The sequence below is a fragment of the Kogia breviceps genome, chromosome 10 (assembly GCF_026419965.1).
Source record: "Kogia breviceps isolate mKogBre1 chromosome 10, mKogBre1 haplotype 1, whole genome shotgun sequence".
NCBI lineage: Eukaryota > Metazoa > Chordata > Mammalia > Artiodactyla > Physeteridae > Kogia > Kogia breviceps.
Genome location: NC_081319.1, coordinates 82,935,464 through 82,952,101, shown reverse-complemented (window position 1 = coordinate 82,952,101; position 16,638 = coordinate 82,935,464). Strand labels below are relative to the sequence as shown.

General features: G+C 44.4%; 1 protein-coding gene across 1 annotated transcript in view; it reads left to right on the top strand.

Annotated features, from left to right (window-relative positions):
* Positions 1-7,058: 7,058 nt before the first annotated feature.
* PKHD1 (PKHD1 ciliary IPT domain containing fibrocystin/polyductin) overlaps positions 7,059-16,638 on the top strand; it is a 420,109-nt gene continuing 410,529 nt past the window's right edge. Inside the window, exons 1-5 of the mRNA XM_059075914.1 lie at positions 7,059-7,110; positions 8,571-8,648; positions 9,258-9,402; positions 11,977-12,085; positions 16,039-16,096. Coding sequence (XP_058931897.1) covers positions 7,059-7,110; positions 8,571-8,648; positions 9,258-9,402; positions 11,977-12,085; positions 16,039-16,096 — 442 coding nt within the window. The remainder of the gene's footprint in view (positions 7,111-8,570; positions 8,649-9,257; positions 9,403-11,976; positions 12,086-16,038; positions 16,097-16,638) is intronic.

The window sequence follows — 16,638 nt, the reverse complement described above, 5'->3', positions numbered from 1 at the left end:
CCCCCTAGCTGCCTAACCTGGCCAGGCATCCTCTCTCTACACTACTGGCAGCAGTGTTAGGAAAATCATTCTTGTTGCTCGTTGCCAAGCTGAGATGAACATCAGATTTGGTATAAACTCCCATACTTTCTAGAGGATAGTTCCAGCAGTCTTATGAGAGCTGTGCTCTATTTCCATGGATTAAATCTGGTCTTGCTGGGGATGCTTCCCAGGTCCTTGGAGGCAGAGACTCAGGGCTATCAAATTATGCTGGAAAGGCTTCTGTCTCAAAGGAAAGAAGATGAGAATTTCATCTGGTCAGGAAACACTGGGCATGGACTGACTCGATCAGGAAGCTGGAGATGTGAGTTGGAGTGTATGGTGGGACAGAGACAAGGAAGTCAGATGTGGACCAGGTAAGGAGGTGGTGCTGACTTCCTCGGTCAGCTGCTTGTCTGATTCCTCATCAAGAGAGTCAAGCCAGTGACTGAGACCCATGGTCTGGGTCCTCATAGAAGGTGATGGGTACAAGTCAAGGACTTCCTCTTGGCCAAAAAAGCAAGGTCAGGAGGGAGGGAGGAAAGTGAAAAACAGGGAGGGCTAGTTGGCCCTTTCTTAACAAGACTTTGAGTCGATCATCCTCTCTCTGCTTCTTTAGACTCACCCCCGATAGTGAGAATGCCAGCCCGTGGCAGGCACTTACAAGCCATTTCTCTTGATGAAAAGTCAGAGGCTGCTCATGAATGGGGACCAGCCCTCTAGCGGCCCTTTCTCCTGGGCCTGTGTTCGGTCACTGACTTACTGGCAAATTCTTTCAATCATTGAATGTCTGTTTGTGTCACTGGGTGGACTTTTACTTAAAATTCTTGACTAGGGCACATGCAGTAAGTGGAGAAAAATGTAGGACACGCTTTTTTTGGTCATTAAAAAAAGACCCTGGGGAAAAACCCTAAATAGTTTTGTTAATCATTAAACTTGCCCCATGGTCAGCTCTCAACTTTCACTTTGGCATAGGTTTGGTCGGGACACAAACAAGTTAGGTGAGTTACAGTCCAACATGAGTGAGTTACCTGCGTGGTAGCTGCAGGCTGGGCTCTAACCAGGTAACACGGCCATCGGTTCTTGACAGAGAGAAACAAGGTCATTTGGAAAGGAAAGATAATTTCTCCCTTGAGTCACAACGACAGAGAAAAAGAAAAAGGTACTGTTGGGTTCAGAAATGTCTCTGCTCTGTGTTTTCTAGGTGGTGGCCTTTCTTGCCAATGTTGTGGTGAACAAAGGAAATGGGGAATCTGTAGTAGCAACCTTGCAGCTCTGTCTGTCAAAGTCCCAAAGTTGTGGGGAGGCTGGGAGGGGAGGGAGGAAAGGAGAAAGAGGAGGAATGAGGGCAGAGGGGAGAGAGAGACAAGGGGAGAGAGAAGACTTGACCCAATGCACAAAGCTCTCCTCTGGTTGAAAATATTCTGGTTAAAAGAATTAAATGGAGGCTGAGTTTGTTCTTAGGAAGAATTAGTGGAAAATCATATAAAGAAAAAATACATGTATTATTGATTTGATTGTTCTGTTTTAAAGGAAAAGATGTAGCTCTGAACATAGGGCTTGAAGAAAACTAATGTGTGACTATTTACTTCCATTGTTTTAAGCTTGAAAAAAAATGTTAAAATCACAGTCAGATTGAAAATAGACTCCTGTGCAGAGCATATTCTGTTGGGCGTAACAAGCAAATCAGATCCTGTGCTTTTGGACTAAGTAGAAAATACTCCTGGGTACCTTTCTCTAGGCAGTAGATGTATTTCTGAAAATTGAACGTTTTAAAAACGCATTCTATTCCAAATAGGTGTAAAAATGTAGGGAATTTTGTAATTTAAAGGAACACCTGCTGAATCTACTTGAAAACTTTAGAACTCCTCTTGTAAATGCAAGTAGGCTCCACTCCTACCCCATCCACTGGGGACTTGTTGGCAGTTACACAGATTATTTGCCTCTGTTTTCCCAGCTCCTAGCACAGTGCCCAGCATATATTAGGTGTATGATAAGTGTTTGTGGAGTTGAATTAACTAGAGATGATTTTATCCATTGCACTAACTTAATCCAGACATACCCATATGTTTTTTTTAAAAAATAAATTTATTTATTTTATATTTTGCTGCATTGGGTCTTTTTGCTGCCCGTGGGCTTTCCTCCGCTTGCAGCGAGCAGGGGCTACTCTTCGTTGCAGTGCGTGGGCTTCTCATTGCGGTGGCTTCTCTTGTTGTGGAGCACGGGCTCTAGGTGCGTGGGCTTCAGTAGTTGTGGCATGCGGGCTCAGTAGTTGTGGCTCATGGGCTCTAGAGCACAGGCTCAGTAGTTGTGGCGGCTGGTGGGATCTTCCCGGACCAGGGATCGAACCTGTGTCCCCTGCATTGGCAGGCGGATTCTTAACCACTGCGCCACCAGGGAAGTCCACACACATAAGATACGTTTATTCTAAGTTTTTTGTAGATATTCCTTTTCTGGGCATTTATCTTGGCTTTTACTTTTTTGAAATGGTATAACTATTGTTTTCTGGTCTCAGTGTTTTCTTCATCCCCCTGTATCAGTGAAAGGGATCCACTACAGTGATGATAGAAAGTTAACACGTGAAGCCTTGCCTCTGCTGCAGGACACTCTGCAGACTTTGCTGGAACATCTGCAAGGAAGAGAGTGGGCAGTGAATCCACAGAACATTCAAGGCCCAGTTATCACTGTAAAGTTGTTGGGAGTTGTGTAGTAGGCTAAGACTCAAGTTGTTCCAGAAGCCATAACTAAGATGTAAGCCTATCCAAGCTCTAAGAGTATGAAATAGATGCAAGCCTTTGTAGGGATTTTGGGGATTTGGAGGACTTTTATTGTCCACCTGGCACAATTCCTCTGTCCCTTATAACAACCTGGCCAAAAAAGGGTGCATGTGGAACTGCGAGTCAAAACTACAAGCTACCAATGAGCAGGCAAGAACACTAGTGAAGCAGATTAAAGCTCTGGGCATCTCCCAAGCAGGGCTACCATGAGTTATATGTGTCTGTGACTCCAGAAAGTGTCAATTGGGCCCTGTGGCAGAGACAACAGAAGGAAAGAGTTTCCCTAGGGTTTTTGTCCCAGCTCTAGAAGGTGGCAAGACTCTGATATGCCCCCAGAGAGCAACAGCTCTAGCAGTGTACACAGCATATCATGGCAAGAACCTCCCTTCCTTTCAAGAGGTGGATTGAGAATATGTTCCATCAACCCACATTTGTCATGACTCAAAGGCCCAGTTTGACTAAGTGGCATGACTCTGTGTAGCAGGGGAACATCCTGTCCACCAGGTCCCTGTCTCTAGAAATGTGAGTGCTACTAGGCCCTGTAGAATATGTAGATCCTTCAAATGCCCCCTCTGGCAATCAGGAAGCTGATTGAAGCAACTGACCCTTCAGTAGCCACAGCATATTGGGTACATAGGAAGAGCAGCCACTGTAACACCTGGGTAAGATAGCATATTGCCAAGGATGCTGGGTTGCCCTTGAAATGCAGTTACTTGGTTAACGTAAGTAACGGCATGTCCTATATGTTCTAAACAACACCCAGAGCAACTTCCAAAGTGGTCTGGTACCATCTACTGGAGTTTCCAACTGGTGAAGGATTGGTAAATTGATTTTATTGGGCCCCTCCCTCTGAGGGACAGTTCTAAATATGCCTTGGTTTCTATGAACACTGCATCTGGCCTAACTCAAGCTTTCCTCTGTCTCTGCACAAACCAGGCTGCCACCATTAGGGGATTAGAGAGCCAAGCACTATGTTTGGGTACCCTCATCCAAAAGACAGTGATTGATGGGTCACATTTCAAAGGTCATGATATGCAAGACTGGGCAAAAGAACTTGACATGAATAGAGGTTCCATCTCCTCTATAACCTGTAAGAAGTAGGGTTAGTAAAAAGGAAAAGTGGAATATTAAAGCAACTGATTATTTATTTTATTTATTATTATTATTTTTTGCGGTACATGGGCCTCTCACTGTTTGTGGCCTCTCCCGTTGCGGAGCACAGGCTCTGCGGCCATGGCTCATGGACCCAGCTGCTCCACGGCATGTGGGATCCTCCCGGACCGGGGCACAAACCCACGTCCCCTGCATCGGCAGGCGGCCTCTCAACCACTGCGCCACCAGGGAAGCCCAGCAACAGATTAAATAATTAACAGGTAAAGCCACCTTGGCTGGGTGCACTAAAGTACTAACCTAGGCTTTAATATAGTTGATCAACCACTAAAACCTGTTGCCCCGTGTATGAGACTGAGCACCCTTACCAAGACACCCAACACTGTAAAGGTACAAAAGTCATGGGAGAAGGCCATTGCCCTGACTCTCACCATGCGTCAACGTGCTATGCTGCTGATAATAGCAAGCCCTATCACACCTTCCCGGGTATCCTAAAGACATTATCTACTGGAATTTACAATGGGACATCCCACCAGGACAGGTGAATTACTTCAATCTCCACAGGATCCCATTGTCCTGTTGCCAGCCAGGCCTATGGAAATGTACTACATCCGGAATGGCACCGGCGCCATGGGAAAGAGGGGAGAAGGTGCGGTCCTGGTATGGCCTATCTCCCTGTCCATTTCCTCATACCTAACAGTGCTGACTTCCCTGGCCTTGTATGGTATACACAACCAGGTCAAGTTTCCAAACTTTCCAACCTCCCTTTCCTCAAGACCAGATGGGCATGTCTGTTTTCCACTGGTGCCATTGTTTGGCTGCTGCCTTTGTTCCCTCCATTGGCCTGGAGCACATAGAAGCTGTTACTAAATTCACCCAACAGTCCTTAAATGATAGCCAACAAAGCCTGTCCTTAAGGAACACTGAAATGTCCCTAATGAGAAAAGCTGTCCTCCAGCATAGGATGGCCTCGGACACTATCCCTGCCTTGCAAGGAGGCACCTGAGCCATTATCCAAGCAGAATGTTGCGTGTTTGCACCTGATGAATCTGCTGATGCATCGTCTTTGTTAAATCACATGAGGACACAAGTGAACTTCCTGAGTGATCTGACCACCATCCCAGGGAACTTGATAAATCAGTGGTTCAGATCATGGAGCTCTTGGTGGAAAAAAATGTTACTTACGTTGGGAATGTTAATCTGTGTTTTCTCTTGCATGTGCCTATACTGTTGTTGTGGCCTCTATCTCCTATGCAGCCAGAGAGCTGCCAAAGGAGCCCTCTCCATGCTGGTGAAACCCTTTGCTGACCTCTCAGGGCACATCTCAGAAGAGGGGGCAAGTGAGATTGTTAGAGCTAGTCGTGAGGGGCAGGCTGCTGGAGGAGGTCATGCACAGGGCGTGACCACCAGCTGACCTGCAAGCAGACCCCTGGCAATTGGAGGCTCCTCACCCCCTCCCTGTCCTTGAAATGTACATTCTGCCCACAGGTCCCACAGCCCGAGCTGTTTTCAAGGATGCAGTTTTCAGAGTCATGTGGTGTTGAGACCACTGGGATTGAATACGGGACTGAATCCCACTGAAGTCTCTATAAACTTTTAAGATTGTGGCAGGTGTGGAGATCTACTCATCTCGCTGACGCCCACGGCAAGCCCCGGTTGTAAATTTTCCTGAAACCTGACACCTGCCAATCTGGAGTGTCTGCCTCTTTCTAAGGTCTCTCCTTGCCCTCTGTGTTTGTGGGCCAGTTAATTTAAGAACCAACACAGGGACAGATTACCTGGAGAGGCGGCTCCCAAGCTCGGCCCTGATGCAGGCCAGGAGTTCACTGGGGCACAAGAAAGTTTGGGGAATCCAGAAAGCGACCAGCAGGATCCAAGGTAGAGGCTGCCGTGTGGGAAGCTTTTCTGGGAGACGGTGGGGAGAACAGCTTCGCCGCGGTGCAGGGGTCACCGAGGAGAGCAGAGGGGAAGTTGGAAAGGTGGGGGTGCAGATCATGGTGGGACTGCAAAGTCAGAGAGAGGGCTTTCGTTTGGAAGGAGAGAACCCTCCAAAAGAAAACTAACGGGGCTTCCCTGGTGGCGCAGTGGTTGAGAGTCCGCCTGCCGATGCAGGGGACACGGGTTCGTGCCCCGGTCTGGGAAGATCCCACATGCCTGGGAGCGGCTGGGCCCGTGAGCCATGGCCGCTGAGCCTGTGCACGGCAACGGGAGAGGCCACAACAGTGAGAGGCCTGCGTACCGCAAAAACAAACAAACAAACAAAAAACTAACGTTCGTGGGCATCTCCTTTGTGCCAGGCCCTGTGTTAATTTCTTTATGTATCTATCGTCTCAGTTAATCTTGATTAAAAATCCTACCAGGTGTTCTTATCATCATTTTTGAAGTGATAGAGGTTTTGCTTTGAATTGAAAGCTTTAAGCAGGAGCAGGGCACAGTGAAGGCAGAGTTTAAAGAGGATGATCTGGGCATTATGGACTGAGGTAGAGGGACCTGGGGTCATAGGGTCCAGTTTGGAGGGTCCAGCTTTTTCTTCCTGTTTCTTTCCTTCCTGTTTCCTCTGCTGTGAGGATAAGATAATTTCCCCCCAATTTCCATTAACACCATTTTTTTTTTCAACTTGTTACCATGTTTAACATTTGCTTTAACATTTGCTTTTGTGTTGATTGGTTCCTAGGGAACTGAGACTTCCAGAAAACAAAACAACCCGCACCCCCTCTCCGTAATCGCCATTAATTTGAATCTGGAATTCATTTATTTTAAAAATTTAAGTGTTTATTTAATAAAGAATTAAGGAAAGAGGTTATTATTACTTACCCAGCTTAAGGAAAGAGGTTATTATTACTTACCTAGCTGAAACATGCATAAAATAAATCAGTGGGACAAGGGGGTAGAATAATGATAATTTTATGTAAGATTCTTAGATTATCCTTTTCTTCCAAGCTTGGGAAGATGGTGGGTCCCTCTGAACACTCTAGGGTCATATTGGTATAATTTCCTTAATTTCCCAAGTTTTAACGAAGCAAAGCAATTGTATATAAGCAAAAGTGATAGTAATTTTTCATTTTGTTTTTATAAAGCTCTGCTGCTCCAATCAAAATTGAAAATGTGTTTAATGTCTGAACAATTTTGAAAGGATTGATTTAAGTGAACAAGATGACTGGCTGGCTGGTCTCTCTGACAAGTATCAAAATACTACTTTTAGCAGGTGAGTTGGATGTGTTTTGAAGGGATTTTGGATAGAATGCAGCAGGTTACCCTGAGAACTAATTTATTGATACTTAAATATTACTTTGGGAGGAAGTGTTAAAAGTATCTCCTCTAGGTTTAAATTTTCTCTGCTTAATAATTTTTTTCTCTTTAGTAGTTGAGGTTATATATTAAATAGTTATAAATATATCCTTTAATTTTTAACAGCCAGTGGAAGTTGCTGTTAAGTCTAGAGCTTTTAATAATAATTATAACCTTCCTTTTAGAATTTCTTTTTGAGCCATACAATGCAATTCTTTTTAGATTTTATTACTTTATCTTGCCAAGGGGAGTAGCTTATCTTGTCTTAGTGATTAGTGACCAATAAAAATGTCCTTTTCTCAAATCAGGTCTCTAGTTTTCTCAGTGACTTTGGCTATCCTCTGTATCTTTTTATGGCATTTGTTTTTGATCTTCGTTAGGTAGAAGTATCTAATACACCTTTGAGGGGTGAGCATGAACCGATCTGGCCAGGGCTGCCACGAATGGTTGTGTCGATGTGAATGATTCTTCACCACTCTTGGTTGTGCAGAGCGCCACCTGCATAAATGTACACGGAAGCCCTGGGCTAGCCAGAGTTAGCGTGGCTTGGATGATCCTTTAACTTTTCTGATATAGAAACCGAAATGTGTTCTGTAGACCTCACTGAGGAGCTAAATGATTTTTGCTGGCTTTACCTCGGACAAGGCACGTCCATCCAGGATCATCTTCAAAAATAAGGCATTGATGAGGTCATGCTCAGCCCATAGTCTCTATGCGAGAATCCAGTCTAGCCTAGTGTGTAAGTCTATAGTGGGCTTTAAAAAGAATTCCAGCACTGATTCATGCTTCAGACCCTCTCTGAGCAGGCAAAGCAAAAATCTAGAGAATGCTGTATCTCTTTGGGGAGCCATTCCGATCATGTATTCAAAAGGGAGAAACTAGAGGATGAGGTCCTAAGCAGGAGGACTGAAATAGGGATAACTTCCAGAACTTTCTCCTCTTCTCTGGGAAGTGGAAATATAAGAAATAAGTGGTAACAGTTAAATATGACCACCTAATTAAAGAGTGGGAAAGAGAGAAGACATTTTATGGATTCAATTAGGAACCAAATATATCCTGGAGGCTTTTCCAAAGGAAGTGGAAATTCCGGATTGTCCTCTTGAACCCGGGTTTTTGGATGTCTAAGATAAGAAGATCAGTCAAAACTTTCCTTAAAATGGGAGGAAGGTGTGGTCCCCAGACCAGTAACACCAGCAGCACCTGTTAGAACTGTAAATTCTTGGGATCCACCACAGACCTGCTGGATGGGAAACTCTGGGGGTGGGTCCAGCGATCTGTGCTGTATGAAGGCCTTGTGGTGATTCTGAGGAATGCTCAAAGGAAGCCGGTGGACTGAACTTGCATACTGAAGCCAGTGTTTCTCCTCCTCACTTATAGTGCCTTGTCTGAGTGTCCACATTGAACCTGAAGAAGGCAGCCTCGCAGGAGGAACATGGATCACTATCATTTTTGACGGTAGGTTTGGGCCTTACCGAATGCAAGTGTCTTATTTATTGATCTAAAGAATCCTAAAGAATGAGCCTTTGGTGTTCTTCCTTGTCCAAGGACAGATGTAAAAGAGGTCTGGAAGGGAGATGGACCAACTGGCCAGCTTCTATGTTACCAGATGCCCACATGCTAATGTTACATCACACCATTATATGTCTGTGTCCACTTCCTTATCCCAAGCTGTGGGGTGGAACTCTAGGAACCCTAATGAGATGATACCCATGTAGCACAGAACTTGGCAATGTGACCCTTGGTTATCTTCCTTGTCGATAATCCTACATACGGGATAAGCCATGGCTCAGTGTATCCATCTATACCACTGGACAAGAGTAACTTTGAGGGTTGGAAAATTCTTTCCTGGATTTAAGTGGATGGACCTGAAGAGAGAATTAAGAAAAAAAAATAAAGTCATAAAGAAGCACACTCATTCATACAGCCTTGGGAAATGAGAAATATTACTTTTAACCCTTAGGTAAACTCAGGGCCTGCCATTGCCCCCTTGTGGCAGGCTTTCGTATTGCACTGTGTGGATTACTGCTCTGTTCGGCCTGAGACTCCCCTCTCCTTTGCGATTAGGTTTGGAGCCAGGTTTCCTTTATCCTGCCAACGGCTCTCAGCTGGAGATCCACCTGGTGAATGTGGCTGTACCCATGCTACCCATCATACCCTGTGACATCTCTCCTGTCCTCCTGGATTTGCCGGTAGTGATGTGTAGGACCAGGTACACCTGCCCCCGGGAATGAGAAGGCCAGACAGGATGAGTGCTTTGCTCATCTCAGTAGCTTTCAGTGGCAAATTAGAGCAACTCCTGCCATGATTGCAATTACCAGTAGAGTTCCCTATCAGAGCTTTAGGGCTTAAGGGAGGATGAGACTATGGGAAAGATTTTTGAGAATTTTGAGACATTTATAAGGACGGGTTGGGGGCTGGATGACGTTTCCAGTTTTGTGTGTGTATGTGTGTGTGTGTGTGAAGGTCTCTATTGCTATTCAGATTTCAATAAATGGGGCCATTTTGCCAACTATTTTTTTGGAATAGGCATAGTTGTAATGACTGTACATAAACTAAAAATCAGGTAGAAAGGAAATTTGCCTTAGTCCTCGGTTTGTTTGCTGAGTTTGATATGATTTTTACAGGATTCCAGATGATCTATTGTCCTGCTTAAGTTTTTGTTGACCTCTAAAGCTTAATCTTTCCCTTCTTTGATAGGGGACAAGTAGGAACTGAAATCCAGCTTTTGAGGAAGGAGCACATTTTAGTCATTCATCCATGGGACATGGATGAATTGTGTATTCAATACATGGGACATGTGTTTGTGTGTGTGTGTATTCACACACACACAAACACACTTTTTGAGCAATTCATCTTCCTGAAGGGAGGACCTTTCTGGAATTTACACAGAGGCATAGGATGCACAGCGGCCCTGTTTCTGCAGCCCTATGTTTCTCATGACACTATGTCAATTGCCCACTTTTCAGATTCATCCTCACAGAATTAAGTGCTTTGGGGACAGAGGGTATGATTTACCCACCTTGTAGTCCTTACGATGTTGAGCACAATATCTTGCTAGTAGAAGATGCTCAAAAGATGTCTGTTGAACTAAAGTTCCTTATAGCACTGCTGTTGGTAGAGATGATTTCCATAGGTTTTATGGTATATTGGGGCATAGAGTTCCTGCAAGAACTTGCTATGAAATAAGTCAAAGCTCTAATGGTTTGTATGTTCTATCTCCTCAATCCCCCAATGGTAATGACTTTACGATGCACCATTGGGGCTTCCCTGGTGGCGCGTTGGTTAAGAATCCGCTTGCCAATGCAGGAGACATGGGTTCGAGCCCTAGTCCAGGAAGATCCCACAGGCCGCGGAGCAACGAAGCCCGTGTGCCACAACTACTGAGCCTGCGCTCTAGAGCCCACGAGCCACAACTACTGAAGCCCGTGAGCCTACAGCCCACGCTCTGCAACAAGAGAATCCACAGCAGTAAGCCCGTGCACTGCAACAAAGAGTAGCCCCCGCTCTCCGCAACTAGAGAAAAAGCCCGTGTGCAGCAACGAAGACCCAGTGCGGCCAAAAAAAAAAAAAAAAAAAGCACCATTGACTTTATATCATCATTTTAGAAAAAACGAAATAGCACCCTCTTAAATGTACTCATTGATTGGAAGATGAATATCAAATTAAATTAACACTCAAATGTGGGAAAATGTGCATTTTATCATCAATGAAATACTGTCATACTCATTATTATAAAAAGACAAGTCTGCATTCGCAAAAACAGGCACTGTTGCATCTAAATCAGCACTGCCCAACCAAAATATAATTCGAGCCACAAATATAACTTAAAGTTTTTTAGTAGTCACATTAAAAAGTCAAAAGAAAGAGGTGAAATTAATTTTAATAGTACATTTTATTTAACTCAACATATCCAAAATATTGCCACTTCACATGTAATATAGATTATTCATGAGATATTTTATATCCTTCTTTGAATACAAAGTCTTCAAAATCCAGTGTGTATTTTACACTGATAGCATATCTTAATTGGGACTAGCCACATTTCCAGTGCTGAATAACCACATATGGCTAATGGTTAAACACATTGGACAGTGAAGATTTAAAGATTTAAGGTCATACTAAAGAATTTAGGAGAAGTTTTGGAGGGGAGGCACATCTAAAATCTAACTCCTTATTCATCATATTTTCCCTCTCACAAAATTCAGATTGAATGGCAGCCTCGAAGAGGCAAAGAAATCACTGTGATCCTCATGAAAAGAGGAGAGAAGGTCTAGGACTCTCTTTATGGATATGTGAAGTGTTTATGGGCTGCTGGGGTAATTATTAAGTCAAGAATTTTTGGCAACATATAAAATCAATGCCTTTTATTAGAAAGAGCCTAAGATTCAGATCCTCCTTTGCCCTTAACCTGTGGTGTTTGTATACCCAGGTCTCTTAATCTATATGGAACTTGTTATTTTTTTAATGGAAGCTGGAATAGATTATCTATCAATGTCCCCTCCAACTTGTAAAGTCCTGAGAACCTATGAGGCTGAGAAACAGGACAAAATTTTAAAAAAAATTTTGGCACTTTCAATGAAAACTTCATAACTTCTTTTGCTGAAGCATCCTATGTTTAAAGTCTATTGGATGAGTGGGTAGAGGAGGTGAAAGGTGAAATACAGGACTCCTGGGTTAGCTCTGTTTCACAGGTGCAGGGGGGAAATTTGTAGTGGTCAAGTGGGGCTGCCAGCTTTGGCAATTCATAGTCTGATTCACAAGGATTGCCACTTTCTTCCCTCAGATCTCTGCTGTCTGAAGCACATGAAGGTCTCTATTACCTGGAAGTGCAGGCTGGGGGACAGGTCGTAGGCAGCCCAAGTTCAGGACCACGAGACAGCTGCACTTTCAAGGTGGGTACCAAGCATGGAGGAATGTGTGTTTGCCTGGTCTGATAGTGTGCTTGTGCTATTGACAGGCAAGTTATAAATCAGCTGGGGAGTCTTTCTGCTTTGCCAGGATGAGAGGAACAGGTAGATGATAGTTACGAAGTTTCTGAGACTATCTTAAGAGGGTAGGTATGGAGCATGTGTATGTCAGGCTCTTGCTAAGTGATTTATGCACGTTCATTTAATGCTTACAATTGTATGGGGTAGCTTTTTATCATCCTGCCTTTACGGATGAGCGACCTGGGGCTCAGGGAGGTTAAATAATTTGCCCATGTCATCTAGTTTGTAAATTGCAGAACCAAGATTGGAACCTGCATCTAAATCCTCACTTATACTGAAGCCCATAGAGGAGCCACAAAGATTACCATTGTGCATCAGTGTTTCATTTTACAGCTGAGATCATCTGGAATGTAAGCATGGTGAAGGGACTCAGGGACCCAAGTTTCGCCTTCCTCTCTGCTTCACGGTTGATTTCTGCTTCTTCTTCCAAGCCTAGACCGAAAGGGCGTGTGCTGTTTGAATTCTCCTTCGAGCTCGGAGAGAGCAAAAAGCAAGCAGATAGAGAGAGTTCACGAGTCGATGCCTGCTTATTTTAGAGCTTCCAGATGCATTAATTTTATGTTGGGGCTTCATTTTATGTTGCTGGGTCTACTGTCCATTTCAGATTGGTTTTACACTAAAATGCCGTCTGAAAGCATAGGTTCTAGGCTTTCCATAAAATGCAGCAGTTTGGCAGGGTTGTACTTGCCTCAGGAAGCCTCTGTTTAAGAGCAGTTCCCAATAACACAATTTAGTTATTCATCAATGCTCCTTTACAACAAGACTTCATCTTCTAAATTCATCTCTCATACGATCCACATTTTACATAGGCAATTCATCTTTAGAATTTGGGATGTGCCATCACTTCACATTTAACAACTTGTTTCTTACTCCAAGAGAATCTTGTTTTCCAGAATTTTGCTTTTGCCATGTATGCGGCAGAAAGAAAAAAAAAAATCTTTTTTGTTCAGACCCACACCAGCACCTCTACATTGTATCAGTGAATAAAACAGAAGAGAGCCGGCTGAGAATGGTCCTTAATCACTGTGCTGTTTTTGGTTTTGATGTCCTTTCACCCCAGATAATAGTTTTCCTACTTATTAAAAGACCGGTAAGGAGAGAGAGGGGAAAGAAGAGAAACACTTCCTAAAATTGCACATAAAAGAAAGCCAAGTCCTCCGGTGGTTCCACCAGCTTGGTGAATTGATGAAAAATCACCAGGGGATGCAGTTAATGAGACGCATTCTGAGCTGAAGGAAACCCAGTGTCTCTCTTTGTTTGGGGACTGGGGCTGGGGGAACCATATGTATTAAAAATTAATTCCACCTCTCCAGTCCACTCCAAAGAGCCTGCTGCAGGCACTGACAAGTTTGAACAACTCACAGAAGGTTTATCAAGCATCTGGTAGCTGCGGCTTTATCATTCTCGTCCTCTGCTTTTCGGCTCCCCTAGCCTTGCTGCTGCTGACCCCAGTCGGGCTCAGGGGCCAGCATGCAGGAAGCTGGATTTTGGAAGCTCGTTAATTTTTCACTTTGTCATGTCTCTAGCGTCGTGGGTGACCAGAGGCCTGTTTCTCTTAGAAAAGTGCCATTTTATATTGTGTCAGCTCAGAGAGATTCACAAAGGAAGCCTTTTTTGAGGTTTCACTCTGAGCCTGCCCTGCCACTCTCTGAGGACCTGGGAGGGAGTGATGCAGGAGTCACCTTATTTCCCCTGAACTTCTGGTGGAAGGCTCTCAGCCTGAAGGATAGACTTTGCATTTTTTTTTTTTAACATCTTTATTGGAGTATAATTGCTTTACAATGGTGTGTTAGTTTCTGCTTTATAATAAAGTGAATCAGCTCTACATATACATATGTCCCCATATCTCCTCCCTCTTGCATCTCCCTCCCACCCTCCCTACCCCACCCCGCTAGGTGGTCACAAAGCACTGAGCTGATCTCCCTGTGCTATGCGGCTGCTTCCCACTAGCGATCTATTTTACATTTGGTAGTATATGTATGTCCCTGCCACTCTCTCACTTCGTCCCAGCTTACCCTTCCCCCTCCCCATGTCCTCAAGTCCATGCTCTATGTCTGCGTCTTTATTCCTGTCCTGCCCCTAGGTTCTTCAAAACCATTTTTTTTTTAGATTCCAAATGTATATGTGTTCGCATATGGTATTTTAGACCTTGTATTTTCAATTGGAAATCGAGAGGTGTGTTTCCTTGTGTGGTTTGGGTTCAGTTGTTCCGTCTGCCTCAGTTTCTAACATCTGGAAGATAGGCAGTAACCACTGCTCTGTATCATGAAGCTCCTGTGATAAAGTTCCAGTGGGAATGACAATGGTATGAAGGGGGCCCCAGTGGGATTTGAAGGTCTGGGTGCGGGAGGAGGCTGGGAGGGCGGTAGTGTACGTTTGGCAGGTGTGTGTGGAGTTGCATTAATCTTTATCCTTCAGTGAGATCAGAGCCAGCTCCCAAGCTGTGAGGGCACAGCATTCTTATTTTGACCTCCTAACTGTACATATTTTCTGTGAACTCTTTTCTAACCCTTTCTGTTAGGAAGGGAGGAAACAAGCCTTGATGACAGACCGTACAGCCATGTGAATCAATACATAAAACCTGCACTTGCCAAGCCACCATCAGCTTTGTTAAAATGTCTGTTCATGCTCCATGTCTGATGAGGGTTGTTGATTAACACCTGAGTTATTCTTTATTGCTCTTCTCCCTGGGAGGGTGGACTCCTGGGGTGCTGGAAGCAGACCAAGCAAAACAATTTGCTGTCTTTGTTTTGCAAACGGGAGGTACAGTAGGTTAGGGGAGTGAAGGTGGTCTAGGCGGCTAGAGTAGGATGGGGGTGAAGATAGCAGGAAGGGGAGACCAGGTCTCTTCCTGGGTGAGTCATTAGCCCATGGCTCAAATCTTGGCCAGGTCAGTCCATCCTTATGATTCTCTCTTTTTTCATGCTGGCCCTGACTGTGAAATGTTCTAATCTGGAACTAACCCAGAGGCCTATAGGTGAGATGGAGTTCCCGGAATTGTCTCCTTCTCTTCTCTGCTTCCCGGCAGTGTATCAGTCATCTCAGATGGGGCGACTCCATTCATTCACAAAAATGTGAATGTCTTTTACATACCAGGCTGTGCCCAGGGATACAACCAGTGGCTCAGCCAGGCATTGCCCCTGCCTTTCTGGAGCTTATAGTTAACAGTTGATGTGCTGCAGGGGGTGAGGGTATCGTAGGATGACTCGAGTGCCAGGACCAGGCTTCTCCAGGCTCTTGCCTCGTAACCTTGCTTCTCATTCCTTGTATCCTTTGAATCATTTTCCTCCCAACAGGCACCTTCCATTTTCCCAAACAAACTTCCCTTGCGCATCTCTCCAACTTCCAATTTTTCGTAGCTTGCTAATCCCTACCAAGGTGCTGGCTGATAATAATTTAATTTGCAATCCTTTTTATCTAAATAAGAAAACTATTGTCTAGAAAAGTTTAAAAAAAACCTTCAAGACTCCAAGATATCAAGTTGCAATAATGGAATTAAAAGGTTGGTATTTTAAAGCATGGCCTACCTACCTTTCCTTTGGTTAAACATGTTCCTGGTATGGCAGGTGGGCAAGTAGAAACAGACTTGCCCAGGTGTGAGTGATATGGTGCAGGGAAGACATATGACCTTGATCAGATTCCCTTGAGCTCATCTATGGAAGAACTATAACAATGTCTGTTATCTCTACTTCACAGAAATATCGTGAAGATGAAAGGAGATAGATGTAAGGTGATTTGAGGAAATGCAACCACATGCTGCCTTAGATGAATGCTCTGTGAGGAATGACTTAGGCTTCTTGTGTATGTGGCTGTGATGTTCTAATGAAACGCTCACTGTGATAACATTTTCTAAACAGTTTTCCAGGGCACAGACACCCATTGTTTACCAAGTTAATCCACCAAGTGGAGTTCCAGGTAAGAAATCTCCTATTAAGATAGCAATAAATATAAATCCCTTTGCTGCGCTTCCCTGGTGGCGCAGTGGTTGGGAGTCCGCCTGCAGATGCAGGGGACGCGGGTTTGTGCCCCGGTCCGGGAGGATCCCACATGCCGCGGAGCGGCTGGGCCCGTGAGCCATGGCCGCTGAGCCTGCGCGTCCGGAGCCTGCGCTCCGCAACGGGAGAGGCCGCAACAGTGAGAGGCCCGCGTACCGAAAAAAAAAAAAAAAAAAAAAATCCCTTTGCTGAAGCTTATTGAAAACTCTTCTACCCAGGTGGATGGTTTCTATAAATAGGAAATTTTAACGGCTTCTCTGATGCTGATTTGAAAATAAGTGTCAATCTCTGGTTTATTTTTAACCTGGTTTGGTTTCACCTCTGGGCACTTTTGCACTATTACTTCACTGATAACCAAAGGAATCTTAACATGGAAAGAAAAAGAGGCAAAATCAAACCAGGTGTAGCTGGAGAGTGGAGAATATAGTCATCATCATCACCCCTAACTTTATAATCATCCAC